Source organism: Pongo pygmaeus, chromosome 3 (assembly GCF_028885625.2).
Source record: "Pongo pygmaeus isolate AG05252 chromosome 3, NHGRI_mPonPyg2-v2.0_pri, whole genome shotgun sequence".
Classification (NCBI taxonomy): domain Eukaryota; kingdom Metazoa; phylum Chordata; class Mammalia; order Primates; family Hominidae; genus Pongo; species Pongo pygmaeus.
In genome coordinates, this window is record NC_072376.2 from 112,434,504 (window position 1) to 112,450,442 (window position 15,939).

Genomic DNA, 15,939 nt, shown 5'->3' on the forward strand with positions numbered 1-15,939 from the left:
AGAACTGGCCCATCTCATCTAACTTGTAAACTTATGTATATTGAATTGTTCATAGTATTCTCTTATTATCCTTTTGATGTCTGCAGTGATATCCTTGTCTCTGACACCATTTCTGACAATGGTCATTTCTGTCTTCTTTTTTTGGTCAGTCTTTCAATTTTATTGATTTTTTTCAGAGAACCAGCTCGGTTTCATTGATATTCACTATTGTTACTCTTTTCAATTGTACTGATTTCTACTCTTATAATTTCCTTTCTTTTGCTTGCTTTGAATTTATTTTGCTATTCTTTTTCTAGATTTGTAAGGTAGAAGCATAGATAACTGATTTGAGGCTGTTCTTCTTTTCTAACATATGCATTTCATGTTACAAGTTTCCTCTCAGCATTCCTTTAGCTGGTCTTCTCAAATTTTGATTGTTGTATTTTCATTTTTAGTTAGTTCACTGTGAGTTCCGCCTCCCAGGTTCACGTCATTCTCCTGCCTCAGCCTCCCGAGTAGCTGGGACCACAGGCGCCCGCCACTATGCCTGGCTAATTTTTCATATTTTTAGTAGAGACGGGGTTTCACCGTGTTAGCCAGGATGGTCTCAAATTCCTGACCTTGTGATCCACCCGCCTCGGCCTCCCAAAGTGCTGGGATTACAGGCGTGAGCCACTGTGCCTGGCCAAGTTAGATCAATATGTTTTTTCAAATTTGTTTTGATATTTCCTGTTTGACCCATGGATACTTAGAAATATGTTGTTCAGTTTCCAAGGACTGGACGTTTTCCTATTACCTTTGTGTAACTGATTTCCACTTTGATTCCACTGTGGTTAGTGAACATACTTGTATGATTTCAATATTTTAAATTAGTGGAGGTTTATCTTATGACTCAGGATATGGTCTATCTTCCTGTGTGTTCTGTGGGCACTTGAAAAGAATTTGTAGTCCGTTGTTGTTGAGCGGCATGTTGTATAAATGTTGATTAGATCTTGTTGAGTGATGGTGGTGTTTAGTTCTTCTATATTCTTGTTGATTTTGTCTAATTGTTCTATCAATTATTGACAGAGAGGTATCAGAGTCTCCAACTATAATTGTGACTGTCTATTTCTTCCTCCAGTTCTATTAGTTTTTGCTTTACATATTTTGCAGCGGTCTTTTGGTGCATATACATTTATGTCTTAATGTATCATGTACGTGTTCATAATGTACTTCTCTGGTAATTTTTTTACTCTAAAGCCTACTTGCTCTAATATTAATATAGCAACTCCTGTTTTCTTTTGATTAATATCTACATGATATATTTTTTCTACCTTATTTTTATTCTGGATATAGTGTTATCAAATAGTTTTCTTGTAGACAACATACAGCAAAATCGTGTTTTGTTTTTGAAACAAGGTCTCGCTCTGTTACCCCAGCTGGAGTGCAGTGGCACAATCACAGGTCACTGCAGCCTCAACCCCCTAGGTTCAAGTGATTCTCTCACCTCAGCCTCCCAAGTAGCTGGGATAACAGACACGTGGTACCAGGTCCAGCTAATTTTTTAATTTTTTGTAGAGATGGGGGTCTCACTGTTGGCTAGGTTGATCTTGAACACACGGGCTCAAGTGATCCTCCCACCTTCGCCTCCCAAAGTGCTAGGAATATATAGGCGTGAGCCACTTCACCTAGTGAAAACATGCTTTTAAAATGCATTATGCCAAAAGACCTTTAATTGGCATAGACAGGTCACTTACATGTAATGTAATTACTGATAAGTTAGGGTTTAAGTCTGCCATTTTATTTTTTATTTTCTGTTCTTTCATTCCTGTTTTCTTTTTCCTGACATCCTGTGAGTTAGTTACTTGAACATTTTTTAGAATTCCATTTTGACTTATCTACAGTGTGTTCTGAGTATATATCTTTGTATAACTTTTTAGTGGTTGCTCTAGGTATTATATATACATTATATATACATAATTTATATGTATTATATATACATAATATATACATAATTTATAACCCTCTGGTGTCATCATTTTGTTAGTTTGAATTAAGTACAGAATCCTTACCTCCCTTTACTTCCCTTTATCTTCCTCCATTTAAAACATAATTGCCAGCCGGGCGTGGTGGCTCAAGCCTGTAATCCCAGCACTTTGGGAGGCTGAGGTGGGTGGATCATGCAATCGAGAGATAGAGACCATCCTGGCCAACATGGTGAAACTCTGTCTCTACTAAAAATACAAAAAAATTAGCTAGGTGTGGTGGTGCGTGCCTGTAATCCCAACTACTCGGGAGGCTGAGGCAGGAAAATCGCTTGAACCGGGGAGGCGGAGGTTGCAATGAGCAGAGATTGTGCCACTGCACTCCAGCCTGGGCAACAGAGAGAGACTACGTCTCAAAAAAACAAACAAACAAAAAAAATTGCCTTATATATTTTCTTTACTACATCTAAAACCTTATCAGACAATGTTATAATTTTTGCTTCAAATATCAAACATAATTTAGAAACTCAAGAAGCAAAAGTATATTGTGTTTAACCATATTTTTGTTTACCATGTGTCTTAGTCCATTCACACTGCTATAACAAAATATCATAAACTGCATAGTTTATAACCAAATCTATTTCTCACAGCTACAGAGGCTAAGGCTTAGATCAAGACACTGGCAGACTCAGTGTCTGATGAGGGCCTGCTTTCTGGTTCACAAATGGTTCCTTCTAGCTGTGTCTTCACAAGGTGGAATCTGACCTCCCAAAGGCCTCACCTCCTAATACCATCACATTTGTGACTAGGTTTCAACATACGAACTTTAGGGCACCACAAATAATACCAGAGTACCATGTTCTTTCTCTCCTCTTGATATTTCAAGATTCTTTCTTTATTGTGTCCTTTTGTTTAAAGAACTTCCTTTAGCTATTAGGTTGTATTTGCTCTTGACAAATTTTCCCATTTTTCTTTCATCTGAGAAATGTCTTGATTTCTCTTTCATTCCTGAAAGATATTTTTGCTGAGTATAGGATTCTGAGTTGACAGTCGTTTTCCTTCAGCACTTAAAAAATGTGCCACTTCTTTCTGTCCTCTGTGGTTTCTGATGTGAAATTTGCTGTCATTTAAATTGCTTTTCCCCCTATAGGTAAGGCGTCATTCCTCTTTTGCTGTTTTCAAGCCTTTGTCTTTAGTTTTCAAAAGTTTGACGACGATGTGTCTTGGTGTGGCTTTCTTTGGGTTTATCAGTTTGAGATTCATTCAACTGGAATCTATAGGCTTCTATCTTTTGCCAAATTTGGGAAGTTTTCAACCTTTAATTTTCTGAGTACCTTTTCAGCTCTGCCCTCTTTCTCCCTTTCTTCTAGGACACCAATCACCTAAATATTAGATCTTTTGCTATAGTCCCACCTGTCTCTGAGGCTATGTCCTTTTTCATCTTAGCTTATTTTCTACGTTCAAATTGGAAAACATCTATTTTTCTATTTTCTAGCTCACCAATTATTTCCTCTATCTGTCCATTCTGCTGTTTATTCTAGTCATTGATAGTTTCTATTTTTGAGTTGTAAAATTTCCATTTTGTTCTTTATACCTTCAACAGCTTTGCTCAGACTTTCTATTGCTTTGCGGAGATCCTTTTAAGCTTATTTGTTGTTGCTCGTTGAAACATTTATATGACGACTCATTGAAACATTTATATGATCATAAACATTTATAGAGTTTGAGATATTCCTGGTTCTTAGACTGACAAGTAATTTTCAACTGAAACTTCGTAATTTGGGTATTATCTTATGAGAGTTTGGATCTTATTTACATATTTTGTTTTTATTGTATTCCTCTGATTCCACTTTGGCAGAGAAGGGGGAATACCATCTCATTGTTCCTAAGTGGGAGTGGAAGTCCAGGGTTTTTCCCTCGGCCTCTGAAGACACTCAAGGGGAGGGGTCCCATTGGATAGATACGTAAGTTCCCTTATGGGAACATCAGGCCTCCACTTACATCTCCCTGGCTAGGAGGAGAAGAGATACTTCATTACTGTTCTCCATTTAACTTCCCTGATCCCATAAGGAAATGACTTTGTTACCTCTGGGTGGTGACTGAAGTCCTGACTGTACATTAGGCTACCTACGATACTACCCCAGCAGGGAGAATGAGCACCCTTTTACTGCCAGGTGGAGGTGAAAGTCCACATGATCTCCACTGACATCATGAGGGCAGCCTTTCTTACTACCCAGCATAAATGAAGGTCTAAGCTATCTAGTTAATCTTCTCTGTTACCATCCCAGCAGGGAGCTTAGAGCATCTCATTACAGCATAGAGGGGGCGGTAGCATCTCATTACAGCACAGAGCGGGTGGTAGTCTAGGCTCTCTACTCAGACTTTGCTAGTGTGGGTCAGGGTGGGGCCACAATTTTTCCTGTGGTATTTGCAGTAGAGTGGCTACGGTTTTTCTGTCTTTCTAGGCTATCCTGATCATTTGGCTAGATAAGGCAGGCTTTTCTTGGGGCTTTTCTGTCTATATGTATTGGTGTTTTGGGGTTGCCTACTCCTCCAGCACCTAATCTGGGATATATATGGGGTAAAAAAAATACCTAGGCCAGGCATGGTGGCTCACACTGGTAATCCCAGCACTTTGGGAGGCTAAGGTGGGTGGATCTCGAGGTCAGGAGTTCAAGACCAGCCTGGCCAAGATGGTGAAACCCCATCTCTACTAAAAATACAAAAAAATTAGCTGGGATTGGTGGCAGGCGCCTGTAATCCCAGCTACTTGGAAGGCTGAGGCAGAGAATTGCTTGAACCTGAGAGGCAGAGGTTGCAGTGAGCCGAGACTGCGCCACTGCATTCCAGCCTGTGTGACAGAGCAAGACTCCATCTTTAAAAAAAAAAAAAAATACCTAAGCAACTAACTGCTGTGTTGTTCTTTGAATACTGAGGTCCCTACCTAGTTGGTCTACCTTTTTTCTCTCCACCTTTCAGAGTCTTCCTATGTTTGTTTTCTTTATATTATATATTAATGTTTGGGGTTTTCAGTTGTACTTTTTGGGAGAAATGGGGAAAAGTATATCTGTCCTATCTTCCTGAAAGTGGAAGTCCTCATGGAATTTTAGATCACCCACCTCATTCTCGCTGCCAAGGTTTTGCCATCCCCTCTCTTCTCTAACCATAGAAATCATGCTAACTCTTGAGAAAACTCTTAACTTTAACCTTAACTCTAACTATTATGAAGGCCTTTCCAATTACTCTGCTCACAATGAGTCTTCATCTTTCTAACTTCTTTGGACTTCTGTAGTCTGTTTTGGTATTTAAATATAGTTGGTCTTCTGTGAGGTCCTGGGTAAATCTGAGTCTCAATTTTCTTATTTTTGAAATGAGAATGACACTGGTCTCTTAACTATTTGATGAGATTTTTAAATAAGCATTAAATTTAAAAATGGGAATGAAAAACTATGTTTGTTAAATGTGAGGTATTACTATATCGCAAAAGTTCTGTGTAAGGTGTATTTCCCCTTTATGAACCATAAATTCTTTGGGGAAGAGGATATCTCAGATTCTCTCACTGTATTTCTCTACAAGAACTAGCCCAAATGGCAGAATTAAACTCCTTGTTCTTAGAGATATACTCTAGATGTTCATATTGAACTACCAGAACTAATACAAGCAACAACTCCCATTCCACTATTACTTGTCAAGCAAACACATAAACAACTAAATCCATGCCCCATTACTACATTCATGTGTATGTCAATAGACACAGGTATTATTCAAATAGTCTCTGAAATACTTGGGAATCTTTGAAGATAATGTAGATGGGTATGTTTTGAAGACGTCTACATCAGAAAAAAGGAAAGGAACTCATTTCATTAAAATATTTTTTAAAAATATGTTTACATGTATTTTGCAAGTCGCTTTACATGTAAATAAAATATTCCCCTCTTGGGAAACATATAATCCTAACTGGAAGGACAAAATAGCTACATGAACATATGAGTTCATTTAGTCCATTCTCCTTGAGAGCAATCTTTTTTATTTTTAAAGCTTTACAAAACACACAAATGAAACATCTCTTCATTTAATTACTAATTACCTCTTCTTTTTCTATTCTTGAAGGAAATGAAAGCAAGTAGTTTCCATTTTCTGTAAAGTATTTTAGTAATTACAGAGCAATCAATCCATACTTTAGCTTTTATAAAAAAGACAACGGTATTGTCTTTGCTCAGAGATAAATGGCTTAGTATTCCAAAAACAGACTGATTGGTTAAAAATAAAATAAGATGATACAGAAGATAATGAGAAGATCCTGTGTGCTAAATGAATGAAACCTGACATTTCTGTGTGATGATGCCATCTGTAATATTTTCTAATTAACTACTGTTACTCGCCAAGCATGTGTGGATTACAACTTGAGTTTTCTATGCAGTTTCCACTCAGTGAAAAATGGGCTCATCAGCCAATTCCCTATTCTGATCCTCTTTGGGACTAATAAACTGGCATTCTGATTTACGGGTAATCTCTTTGTGTATTGAACAATGTATCCTCTCCTCAGATATAAATCACTTCCCGGCATGTTGGTAAGTATTAAGTTTCTAGTTTTGCAAAGCAGAGCACTAAACTCTGAAATGTACCACAAGAAAGTGTAACCAGCTTTGTAAAACCCCAATGAGTGTCTAGCTGGCTTCCTTAGGTGACATCTATGTTGCTAACCTATTCAAAACGCAACACAGGCTGTAGAAATATGTTACATACATTTAGTGTTATTCAAAGATGCTAACATGACTTCAATACAGAAGTGGAAGAAATAGTTTAATATTCTTAGCATTAATAAAGAATTAACATTGAAATCACTTAGCAGATCACAAACATACAAATAACCCACTGACAAAATATTTTAAACATTTTTAAAACTCAAAAAATTTTAAATTAAATTTGTGGAACTCATAAATCTAAACTCACTTTTAGCTTTTGGGGGAATATATGATAATAAATTAGCTATTTAAAGATTTCAGTTACTTTTTCCGGTAACTGTGACTGCATACATTAGGCTCAAGCTATAAAAAAAATTAAACAAATATTTATTCTATTTGACAATTCCATCAGAAATTTCCCAACTTTCTGTACTATTGAATTATAAATTAACCTAAGTGCTATTATCTGTGTTATTTTTAAAAATGAAAGCTTTATTTTTGTTTAATAAAGGTGTGTATTTGGAGGAAATAAAATAATGGCACTATTTTCTGGACACATTCTTCAGGTAATGAACTGACGGAAATGTAATTTGCAAGTTAGTGTTTTCGAGTAAAGCTTTTCCTGTACTTTCAACATGCCACTTTTACTTTAAGGAAACAAACTGAGACAGCTCTCGCTGTCACAGTGGTATTTTACTTTCACCAGCACCACTTTGGCCGTGGCTTTTATTGGAATATATTATTAATTCCCAAATGTATTTTCCTTGGCAACTTCCTTCAAGAAATAAAACTGTTTTGGAAACAATCTTAACGGTATTTTCATGAAGGACCAATTGATTCTTCTATCTTTTTGGAAGATGTTTAAAATGAGTATCTACTTCCAGTTATTCTAAGACCCCACCATTGTACTGTAAACATTATACACTGGGTTTATGAATGCCAAATTCACAAGAATGAACAATTACAAATTTAGGCATTTAACTATGAATTAGAAATTAATTATTACAAATAAATTGTATTTAACAAAATATAAAACTACAAAATTACTTCTTTGACATTTATTAAATTGGCAAAAAATTTAAAGAATATTGGGATGGAAAATAAAAAATAAATAGTAGGCAAGAGGAAAGATATTAATTTTTAAAAAGAAAAAATCCCATTAGCTAAAACTAGATATATAAAGTGAAAAAACTGGGCAAAGTTTAATAGAAATAAAAGAATACTGGGGAGATATTTCTTAAATATCCAAATTCCAGACAGTCTCTTGTACCTTAAAAACTCAAAAAAACTATATTTTGCTTTTAGTTCATTTAGAACCAGATGACAATACGCTAGAAGCTCATGCATAATCATCACCCTACTTGTTCCTGGTAAACAAGAAAGCATGCATACGTGCCTAGAAAAGTTACTTGAGACTGTATCAGAACTGGAATGTTGCTTTTGTGAAGCCAAACTGCATTTGTTTGACTTCGGGTATAACCAGTTAATACTGAAGTTTTAAAGGATTTTCCAGACTCTTGCTTGTGCTGGTCTCTAAATGCACCAGTCCAAAAGCAGAATTTAATATTCTGAAACACTGTAAAGTGAATTCTAAAGACAGCTTAGTAAAATTGCTTTAAAAGGTTTACTTTACTTTTAAAAGCATCTGTTGCTCCAGGTGCATGGTTTTTGTCTGGATGAAACTTCAAAGCAAGCTTTCTATAAGCTTTTTTCAAATCTTCATCACCAGCATCTTTCGTAACTCCAAGTACTTCATAGTAATTTTTACATTTGTTTATGCTGTGAACAAGAGAGTGTGTTATAATGTAAATTTCAAGGAAGACGGTCATATAATATCTCTAATTTTTAATTTATTAGAATACTATAAAGAACTATCTGTGGACTCTTTCTCAAAATCTAATGATGGCTTATCCCTTTAAGGATTAGTCTGCTTCATTCTCTTTTTCGACCACAGACCATTCCTCCAACCTCTTCCCGAGTCTAAGAAGAGTAAACCATGAAAATGTCCTTAGTGTAATGTATCACAACTACAGAGAAGTAAAGCAAAGCCCATAATAATTGTGGATGAAAGTCAGAGCATATATTGTAACTAAAATGAGACAATAAGAAGAATTTTTTAGTACTTGTAAGTGGACAAAGAAATTCCAAAACTCCTCAAAAGTATGTCACAGCTAAGAATGAACATGCATTACATTCCAAAAATTTTGTTCTTGCATAATGTAGATCTAACCAACTATCAAAGCAACAGTTTAGTACACGCAAAACAACTGCAGTAGTCTATGGTTTAAATGTCAAATTAAGTTAGCCCAGTTATTTCTTTATTTATTTTTGATATAGATGGGGTCTTGCTATGTTGGGGCTGAGGCTAGTCTTGAAATTCTGGCCTCAAATGATCCTCCCATCTCAGCCTTCCAAAGTGCTGGGATTATAGGCATAAACCACTGCACCCAGCCATCCCCGTTATGCCAAAGATAATTTATCTGTGTCACTCTCTGAAAAAAATAATATCTCATGATAAAATATAACATGGGACTCAAAAAATGTTATCCCTGATTTTCATTGTGATAAGCACATTTCTAAAGATTATATACATACAGTTTGTACCTTAAAGATTTAACAGATTTAAGCCTGAAATCTTTAAAGTATATTAGGATTAGAAAATAAATACTCTGAATGGAACAGAGAACATTAAGTACGTGTGGATGCCAACCTTCTTCCACAACCTAGTAATTTACTTTCACAAAAGCCACAGTACATTTTCAAAATTTTTGGAGAGTACTTTGCAACTTTAGATGTGTTCCATGTGCAGGTGGCTTGATGACAGAGGTAGTGACAGGCAAAATGATCTAGGGTATAAGTGGACACTGGCAGCGAAAGAACTGCAAAGACTGACTCAAAGTTTTCAAAGAAAAGAGACAAGATTTTTTTTTTTTTTTTTTACTATTACACCTATTAGTTATCACAGTGCTTGGCAAACAATAGGGTCTCAGTAAATATTTTTGAAGTAAATGAGCTTTAGCTTTCTTTATATAATGAAGGCATCTATCATTTGTTATATGAACTTGGGGGTAAAAAGGGAAAGTAATATAAAATTATACAAATTTACAGAAATTAAAATTGGATTTTTCTACTTTAGATACTTAAAAACATTAACATACATCAATTTTATTCCAAAAACATGACATTTCTTTTATTTAGTCAATAATATTTATTGAATACCAACTATGCCCAGACAGTGTTCTAGGCATTTGACATATATCTGTAAACAAAAAAAGAGAATGATCCCACCTGTGTAGACACTCATTCTCCTAGAAATGTTTAGAAACTATGTGATAGAAAAAAAGGAAATGGGGGGCATTTATAAAACACCTACTGTGTGTTAGGTACAGGTCCACCATACCATATCAATGTTCCAATATCCATAAAGCTCTGAAAAATCAAAGTTATTCTATAACTAATTTGACTGCATAAAAAACTGAATTTGACTCTAGATTTTGCCTCTAGGCAACAATCTGACCTGAAAAGATGTGAAGCTACTACAGAATCTCCATTCATCCCATTTAAGTGTGAATACCTGTATGTTTTGCTGTAGAAATGTTACTATTTGTTATGGACTGCTGCCCTAGACTCTAAGATGTATAATATTTAATAAACTGTCATCCCTTGGTATCCACAGGGGATTAGTTCCAGGATCCTCCCTCCTTGAATACCAAAACCTACAGATGCTCAAATCCCTGATATAAAATGGTACAGTATTTACATATAACCTTTACACATCTTCCCATGTACTTTAAATCATCTCTAGGTTATAAATAGTACCTAAGACAATGTAAATGCTACGTAAATGGTTGTTACACTATATTGGTTGTTTAATTTGTATTATTTTTTATTGTTGTATTGTTATTTTTCACCAAATACTTTCAATTCAAAGTTGGTTGAATCCACAGATGCAGAACCCATAGATGTGGAGAGCCGACTATATTAGTACCTTTCTAAAATATGAAGAATTCTGAATTCCAAATTGCATTTGGTCACAAAGATTTCACATAAAGAATTGTGGAATTTTATTATACTGATTATTTTACACAAATTATCTCATTTACTCCTCATTTGGTAGATATTATTCCTATTTAACCAATAAGGAAACCAATCTTTGAATGGTTAAGTAAATTGCCTAAATTCACATTACCAAGTAACAGATGAGAACGAGGACTTATTTCTTCAACAAAAATTTACTAACCATTTACTTTCTGTTAGGCACAATTTCAGATGCTACAGTGGTGAATAAAACCGTCAAAATCACATTAAATTTACAATTGGGAGAAGAACAAGCAATAAAAAAATATATAAGTAAAATATAATGTACATCATATGGTGATAAATATCTGGAGAAAAATAAAGAAGCTAATAGAAACAGAGAAAGGAAGGGCAGGCCTCCTATTTCAAATAAGTAATAAAGGAAGGCCTCACAAGTTAAGAATTCAAATCTGTTCATTTGACTTGAAAATCTTGCTGTCTCAGAACTGGAATACAGAAAAAAGGATACCCTTCAGACTTCAAAGTGACCTATCATCTTCCTATTTCTTTCTTACAATCAGTATTGAAGCTGACTCTCTTACCTCCCAGATCTTTGCAATTGTTTTTGGTGCTGAGCACACCTTCTCTGCCTCTCTTCTTGGTTAGCTAGTTTCTACAACTTCTCCAGACCCTGGCTTAGCTCTTCCTTTTCCTAAGAATCCAAATTCCTCAGGACTAGGTTTGCTGCCCCTCTTATATCCTCCCCACATCCTCTGAACTTAGCCTTATCCCAACAATTACCACAGTGTACTACAGTTGCCTCTTTACTTGTCTGACAACACTTCTAGATCACAGATTCTTTGAAGGCAGGGATTATGTTTTGTTCACCATATATGTTAGATGGATGGACAGATGACTTTCAATTTGAGAGCAGAAACGATGAGGATCTAAAAAGTCACGTTCAGATCAAATGTGATGAATGCTGTCATGAAAATGGAGTTGGTACTAAAAATCATTTGGAATAGAAGAGAAGCAGTTAACAGAAGTGAAACAGACTGTGAGACAAGGTGTAGAGGTACGAATATAGCAGACACTACATGAATGCAAAAAATAAAAGGTAAATTAAACACTGAACAATCCTAAAGCCATTACTACTTGGTTTGAGTGTGTAGGATGTTTAATTATGTTCCAGATTAAGCCTCTAAATTGTCTTGTTTATAATTACTGAGCACAAAACCCTGGTCAACTTAAAAAGGCAGCTGGATAGTGTAGACAAAGTGGTGAAAATTTGCAGTGCTCTAGATAGGGTCATAAAGCTAAGAATTGCCACAAACCAAAAAAAAAAAAAAAAAAGGGGGGGGGGGGCCAGACAGGAAAAACAGTTATTTCACTAACTCTTAGCTGTATCCAGCTCCACCATATCTTCTCTGCACTAAATTTTTCATCATATATTAGGGAAGAAATTCTTGAGAAGCTGGAAGTTATAGTCATCATCACCAATGGACAGCCTGAAGACTATGTATTTGAAGTAATGCTCCAAATATACCCATTCACCTAAGTTTTCACACCTGAATGAGAAATTATCATTCATATATCTATTTTCATTCATATTGTTGTTCATCATGCTCCTTTTCATCAGCTACATGTGTTTGTCACACTTTTTATAATCTGCTGCTTTCTAAAAGAGTAAAACCTTCTCCTGCCTCACTGAAGAATTAAAAGAAATTAAAAAAGAGTAACCCATTATCTATCTTGGAAGGAAATAATGTACAACAAGGCCAAAAGGATCTGTGTGGAGCTCAACAATGGGAAAACTCTGCCTGGTCCAGACTTTATGTCTTCTCTTATGTGCATGGAAGCATAGTTGGTGGGAGAGGAAGGTCATTTTTCGATTCTCTTTTTTTCAGTGTGCTATATAGCTAATTATTTAAATATACTCCAAATTTAACTAGTGTTTAAGGAAACATTTATTTATTCCTGAGAAAAAGAATTACTTATTTTATAAGTTTAGCAAAATGATTTCTTCTGAAAGAACTGAAGCTTAAATCAAATCTTAAATTCAAATCCCCATAATTAAATTGACTTAACAGTTGTACAGTGTTTCTAATTGATAAATACAATGATACTCCAGTTAATAATTTCACACTGATCTTGTAAAGTTTTTAAATGATGTATTAAAGTTTTTCAATGGTATACTAAAAATTTCAAATAAGATCCATGACAACTTTATCTCAATTATTTTTCAATATACTTCAACTCAAAAAAAACAAACCGCCAAGTTTAACAGAATATTAGTTTACAAAGTTACACACTTTCTCTTCAGTCTTACTGTAAGCTAGCTCTTACTTATGCAATGGATGCAGTATTATTGCAAGACTTCTCCCCATTGAGCCAAATTGTCACTGAGCAACTTGTTTGCATAATCGTGCTAACCAACAAGATAACATGGCTTTCTTCAGAAAAATCCCCTGTGTATAGGTAAAAGAAAAAACAAAAACATACATCATGTAAGTGTTTGCTGGTGATCTGTACCCTCACTAAAGCAACACTTATGAAGGCTAATATAAGACAAAAGGTATATTCAGCTAAGAAACTCACATAAAGTACAGACTGAAGTATTTTGAAAACTTGGGGATTCTCTTAGAGACTGTTCCAATCATATTTAGTCCCCAAAATAAAAAAAATTACATTTAATTAAAAAGGTATAATGAGATTATTGACCAGAGGACCAATCTCTAATACAGGTGTACTACTAAGCTATTTCTTCCACTCTTAAAGAATTCATGGTCCCAAATGTGGCTGGGCATCAAAGCTAAATCAGCAATACTTCATTCCCTTTGCTTTTCTCCTCTGCAAATATTCCATACTTTTACCACTCTCTTAAGCTTTCAACCTCATCTCTTTTCTTCTAACTCTCAGAAGACAACCTCATCTCCAATTTGACAGAGAAAACAGAAAAACTCCTTCCACCTTTTATGTCTCTACCTGTCCAACTCTGGCCACATACAGAGTGTATCTACACTCAGCATCATCTTTCATTCTTCCATTCTCAAGGTGTCTCCTTGCCTACAGCCAGTTCCTCTGGGCTTTGGAGAACCACACACACAACCACCCACATATACACAAAACCAACCCCACCCCACATATATATATAATCAATACCAGAACAAAGAGGCATCAATGCTCTTCCTTCCTTATTTCTACCACACCTTGGACTACTCTTCTTTTTCTTTCCAGGCTAGGGTAGAGGAAATGAAGAAACAGACTTTTTAAAATAACACCAGATTTAGGAGAGTCTTCTTTTTCAAAACTTTCAACCATAGTTTTTTGGTAAACTTTCAAATATACAGGTGATTCTATATTCTTAAAAAAATATATATCTAATACATTTAACTTTCTTTGAATCCTTCATTGAGAATATGTTCTCCCAACATAAACTAAATCCTATAAGCAAATACAATTTGTTTTAGGATGTGGTTTCCAGTGTTTCAAGCACACTGCTTACTAATAAAAGTTTTTTATGAAATAAATTCAAAAGTAAGTCTCTCACTTATTCACTTCTTTCACTTATTCAGCTACATCTGACACAGTACTATAAGTATAAAAGTAGCTAGCAGCATTATTTATATTCTCTAAGTGCTTCACTACCATTCATACTAATCAAATACTCTACCATGGCTTTACCACGATTAAGGAATCCTTTTTTGTTTGTTTGTTTGTTTGAGAAGGTGTCTTGCTCTGTTGCCCAGGCTGGAGTGCAGTGGTGTGATCTCGGCTCACTGCAACCTCTGCCTCTTGGGTCCCGAGTAGCTGGGATTACAGGTGCCTATCACCACGCCCGGCTACTTTTTCTATTTTTAGTAGAAATGAGGTTTTGCCATGTTGGCCAGGCTGGTCTTGAACTCCTGACCTCAGGTAATCTGCCCGCCTTGGCCTCCCAAAGTGCTAGGATTACAGGCGTGAGCCATCACACTCAGTCAGAGAATCCTTTGTAATCACTCTCAAATAAAATGCTACAATGAAGCTTTAGCATTTAAATATATAGGGACAAATGCAAAATATAAATATACGGGTATTTGATTTTAAAATTAAGATATGGTAACAAATCACTTTCCTTAATAAATAAAACCTGTATCTCAAAATACACTTCAATTACAAATTATGGTAAATAAAAAGTTGAGAATGGGGTAAAAAGGTGAAAAAAGAAATAAAATTAAAAGAGAAACAGACAAGAAAGGACAAATGAGAAAGACTTCACCGAACTAATTTTAACTACTCTTCACTTGAGTTAGTTCACTATATTATGATTCACTCTCCATGACAATTCTTGAATTAATCTCTGTTCAAAATCCTTAATCTTTAGTTTCCCTAGCAAAGTAATATCAGCACAACATCAATACAGCTTCCTTAAGCTTTAGCAGGAAACAAAACAGACTTCTCTAGTGTTTCAAACTCAAAGTTTCATTTCATTTCCAGAAAACCTTTTACTTATAAAATTAAAAAAGCCAGATACCCAAAACCCAGTTTATAACTTTTCAACTCTAACATTTCTGCGAAAGGACATTATAGTGTCTGCATATATATAAAGATAGCCCTTCAAAAAGAATATAAATAGAAAAAAATCCTTCACTAATATAAGTAGGAAATTGAAAATGTTGCTATTACACTCAATATTCCTCTCATGAAATTCTCCCATTTTCATCTATGTAAAATAAAACAATTCTTCATCCTCTTTTAATATTGCTACATAAACAACATATTGTGTGAAAAAGCTGCAAGAATTTTTCTTAAAAAAATTATTTGGAAAAAGCTTTGTAACTTGAGGTTACTTTAAAAAATAGAATATTCTATAGAGTTGGTACTTTACAGACCAGTTTTATAAAGAATATGAAGCATAAGACACACCCAGAGTTCAATTCCTTGATGTCTATTCTTCTAATGTTATATTTCACTTTTTTCAGGTGTTATAACATCAAAAAATACATTAATACCAATTATGATTGAGATGTAAACCATATTTATTCCTACCTGAGAACTCCATCTACTTGGTCTTTGGTATAGCCTTTTCCACCTTCACCACTACCAGATGTGCTGTCCTTTGTGCAATTAGGCTTGCTTTGATCACCACTACCTGATGGTTTTCGGCAATGAGGGCTATTTCCAGCCGTGCTTCCATTTTTCATAATTATTTCCAATAGTGCTGTAGAAAGATAAAGTACACTGTGCCTGTTTACATCAAGGTACATACACAAGATCCTGAGAAGAAAGTTTTAAAGCAGACAAATTATGAAGTA

The 15,939-nt window shown here is 35.0% G+C and overlaps 1 protein-coding gene across 2 annotated transcripts in view; it reads right to left on the reverse strand.

Annotated features, from left to right (window-relative positions):
* The window catches only part of DNAJB14 (DnaJ heat shock protein family (Hsp40) member B14), a 51,746-nt gene that overhangs the window by 19,452 nt on the left and 16,355 nt on the right, over positions 1 to 15,939 (reverse strand). The window contains exons 2-3 of one of the 2 annotated variants that reach the window (XM_054484854.2): positions 15,674 to 15,845; positions 8,262 to 8,407 (exon numbers count right to left, since the gene is read on the reverse strand). In XM_054484854.2, coding sequence (XP_054340829.1) covers positions 8,262 to 8,407; positions 15,674 to 15,845 — 318 coding nt within the window. The remainder of the gene's footprint in view (positions 1 to 8,261; positions 8,408 to 15,673; positions 15,846 to 15,939) is intronic. The other variant, XM_054484856.2, reaches the window with a different exon arrangement.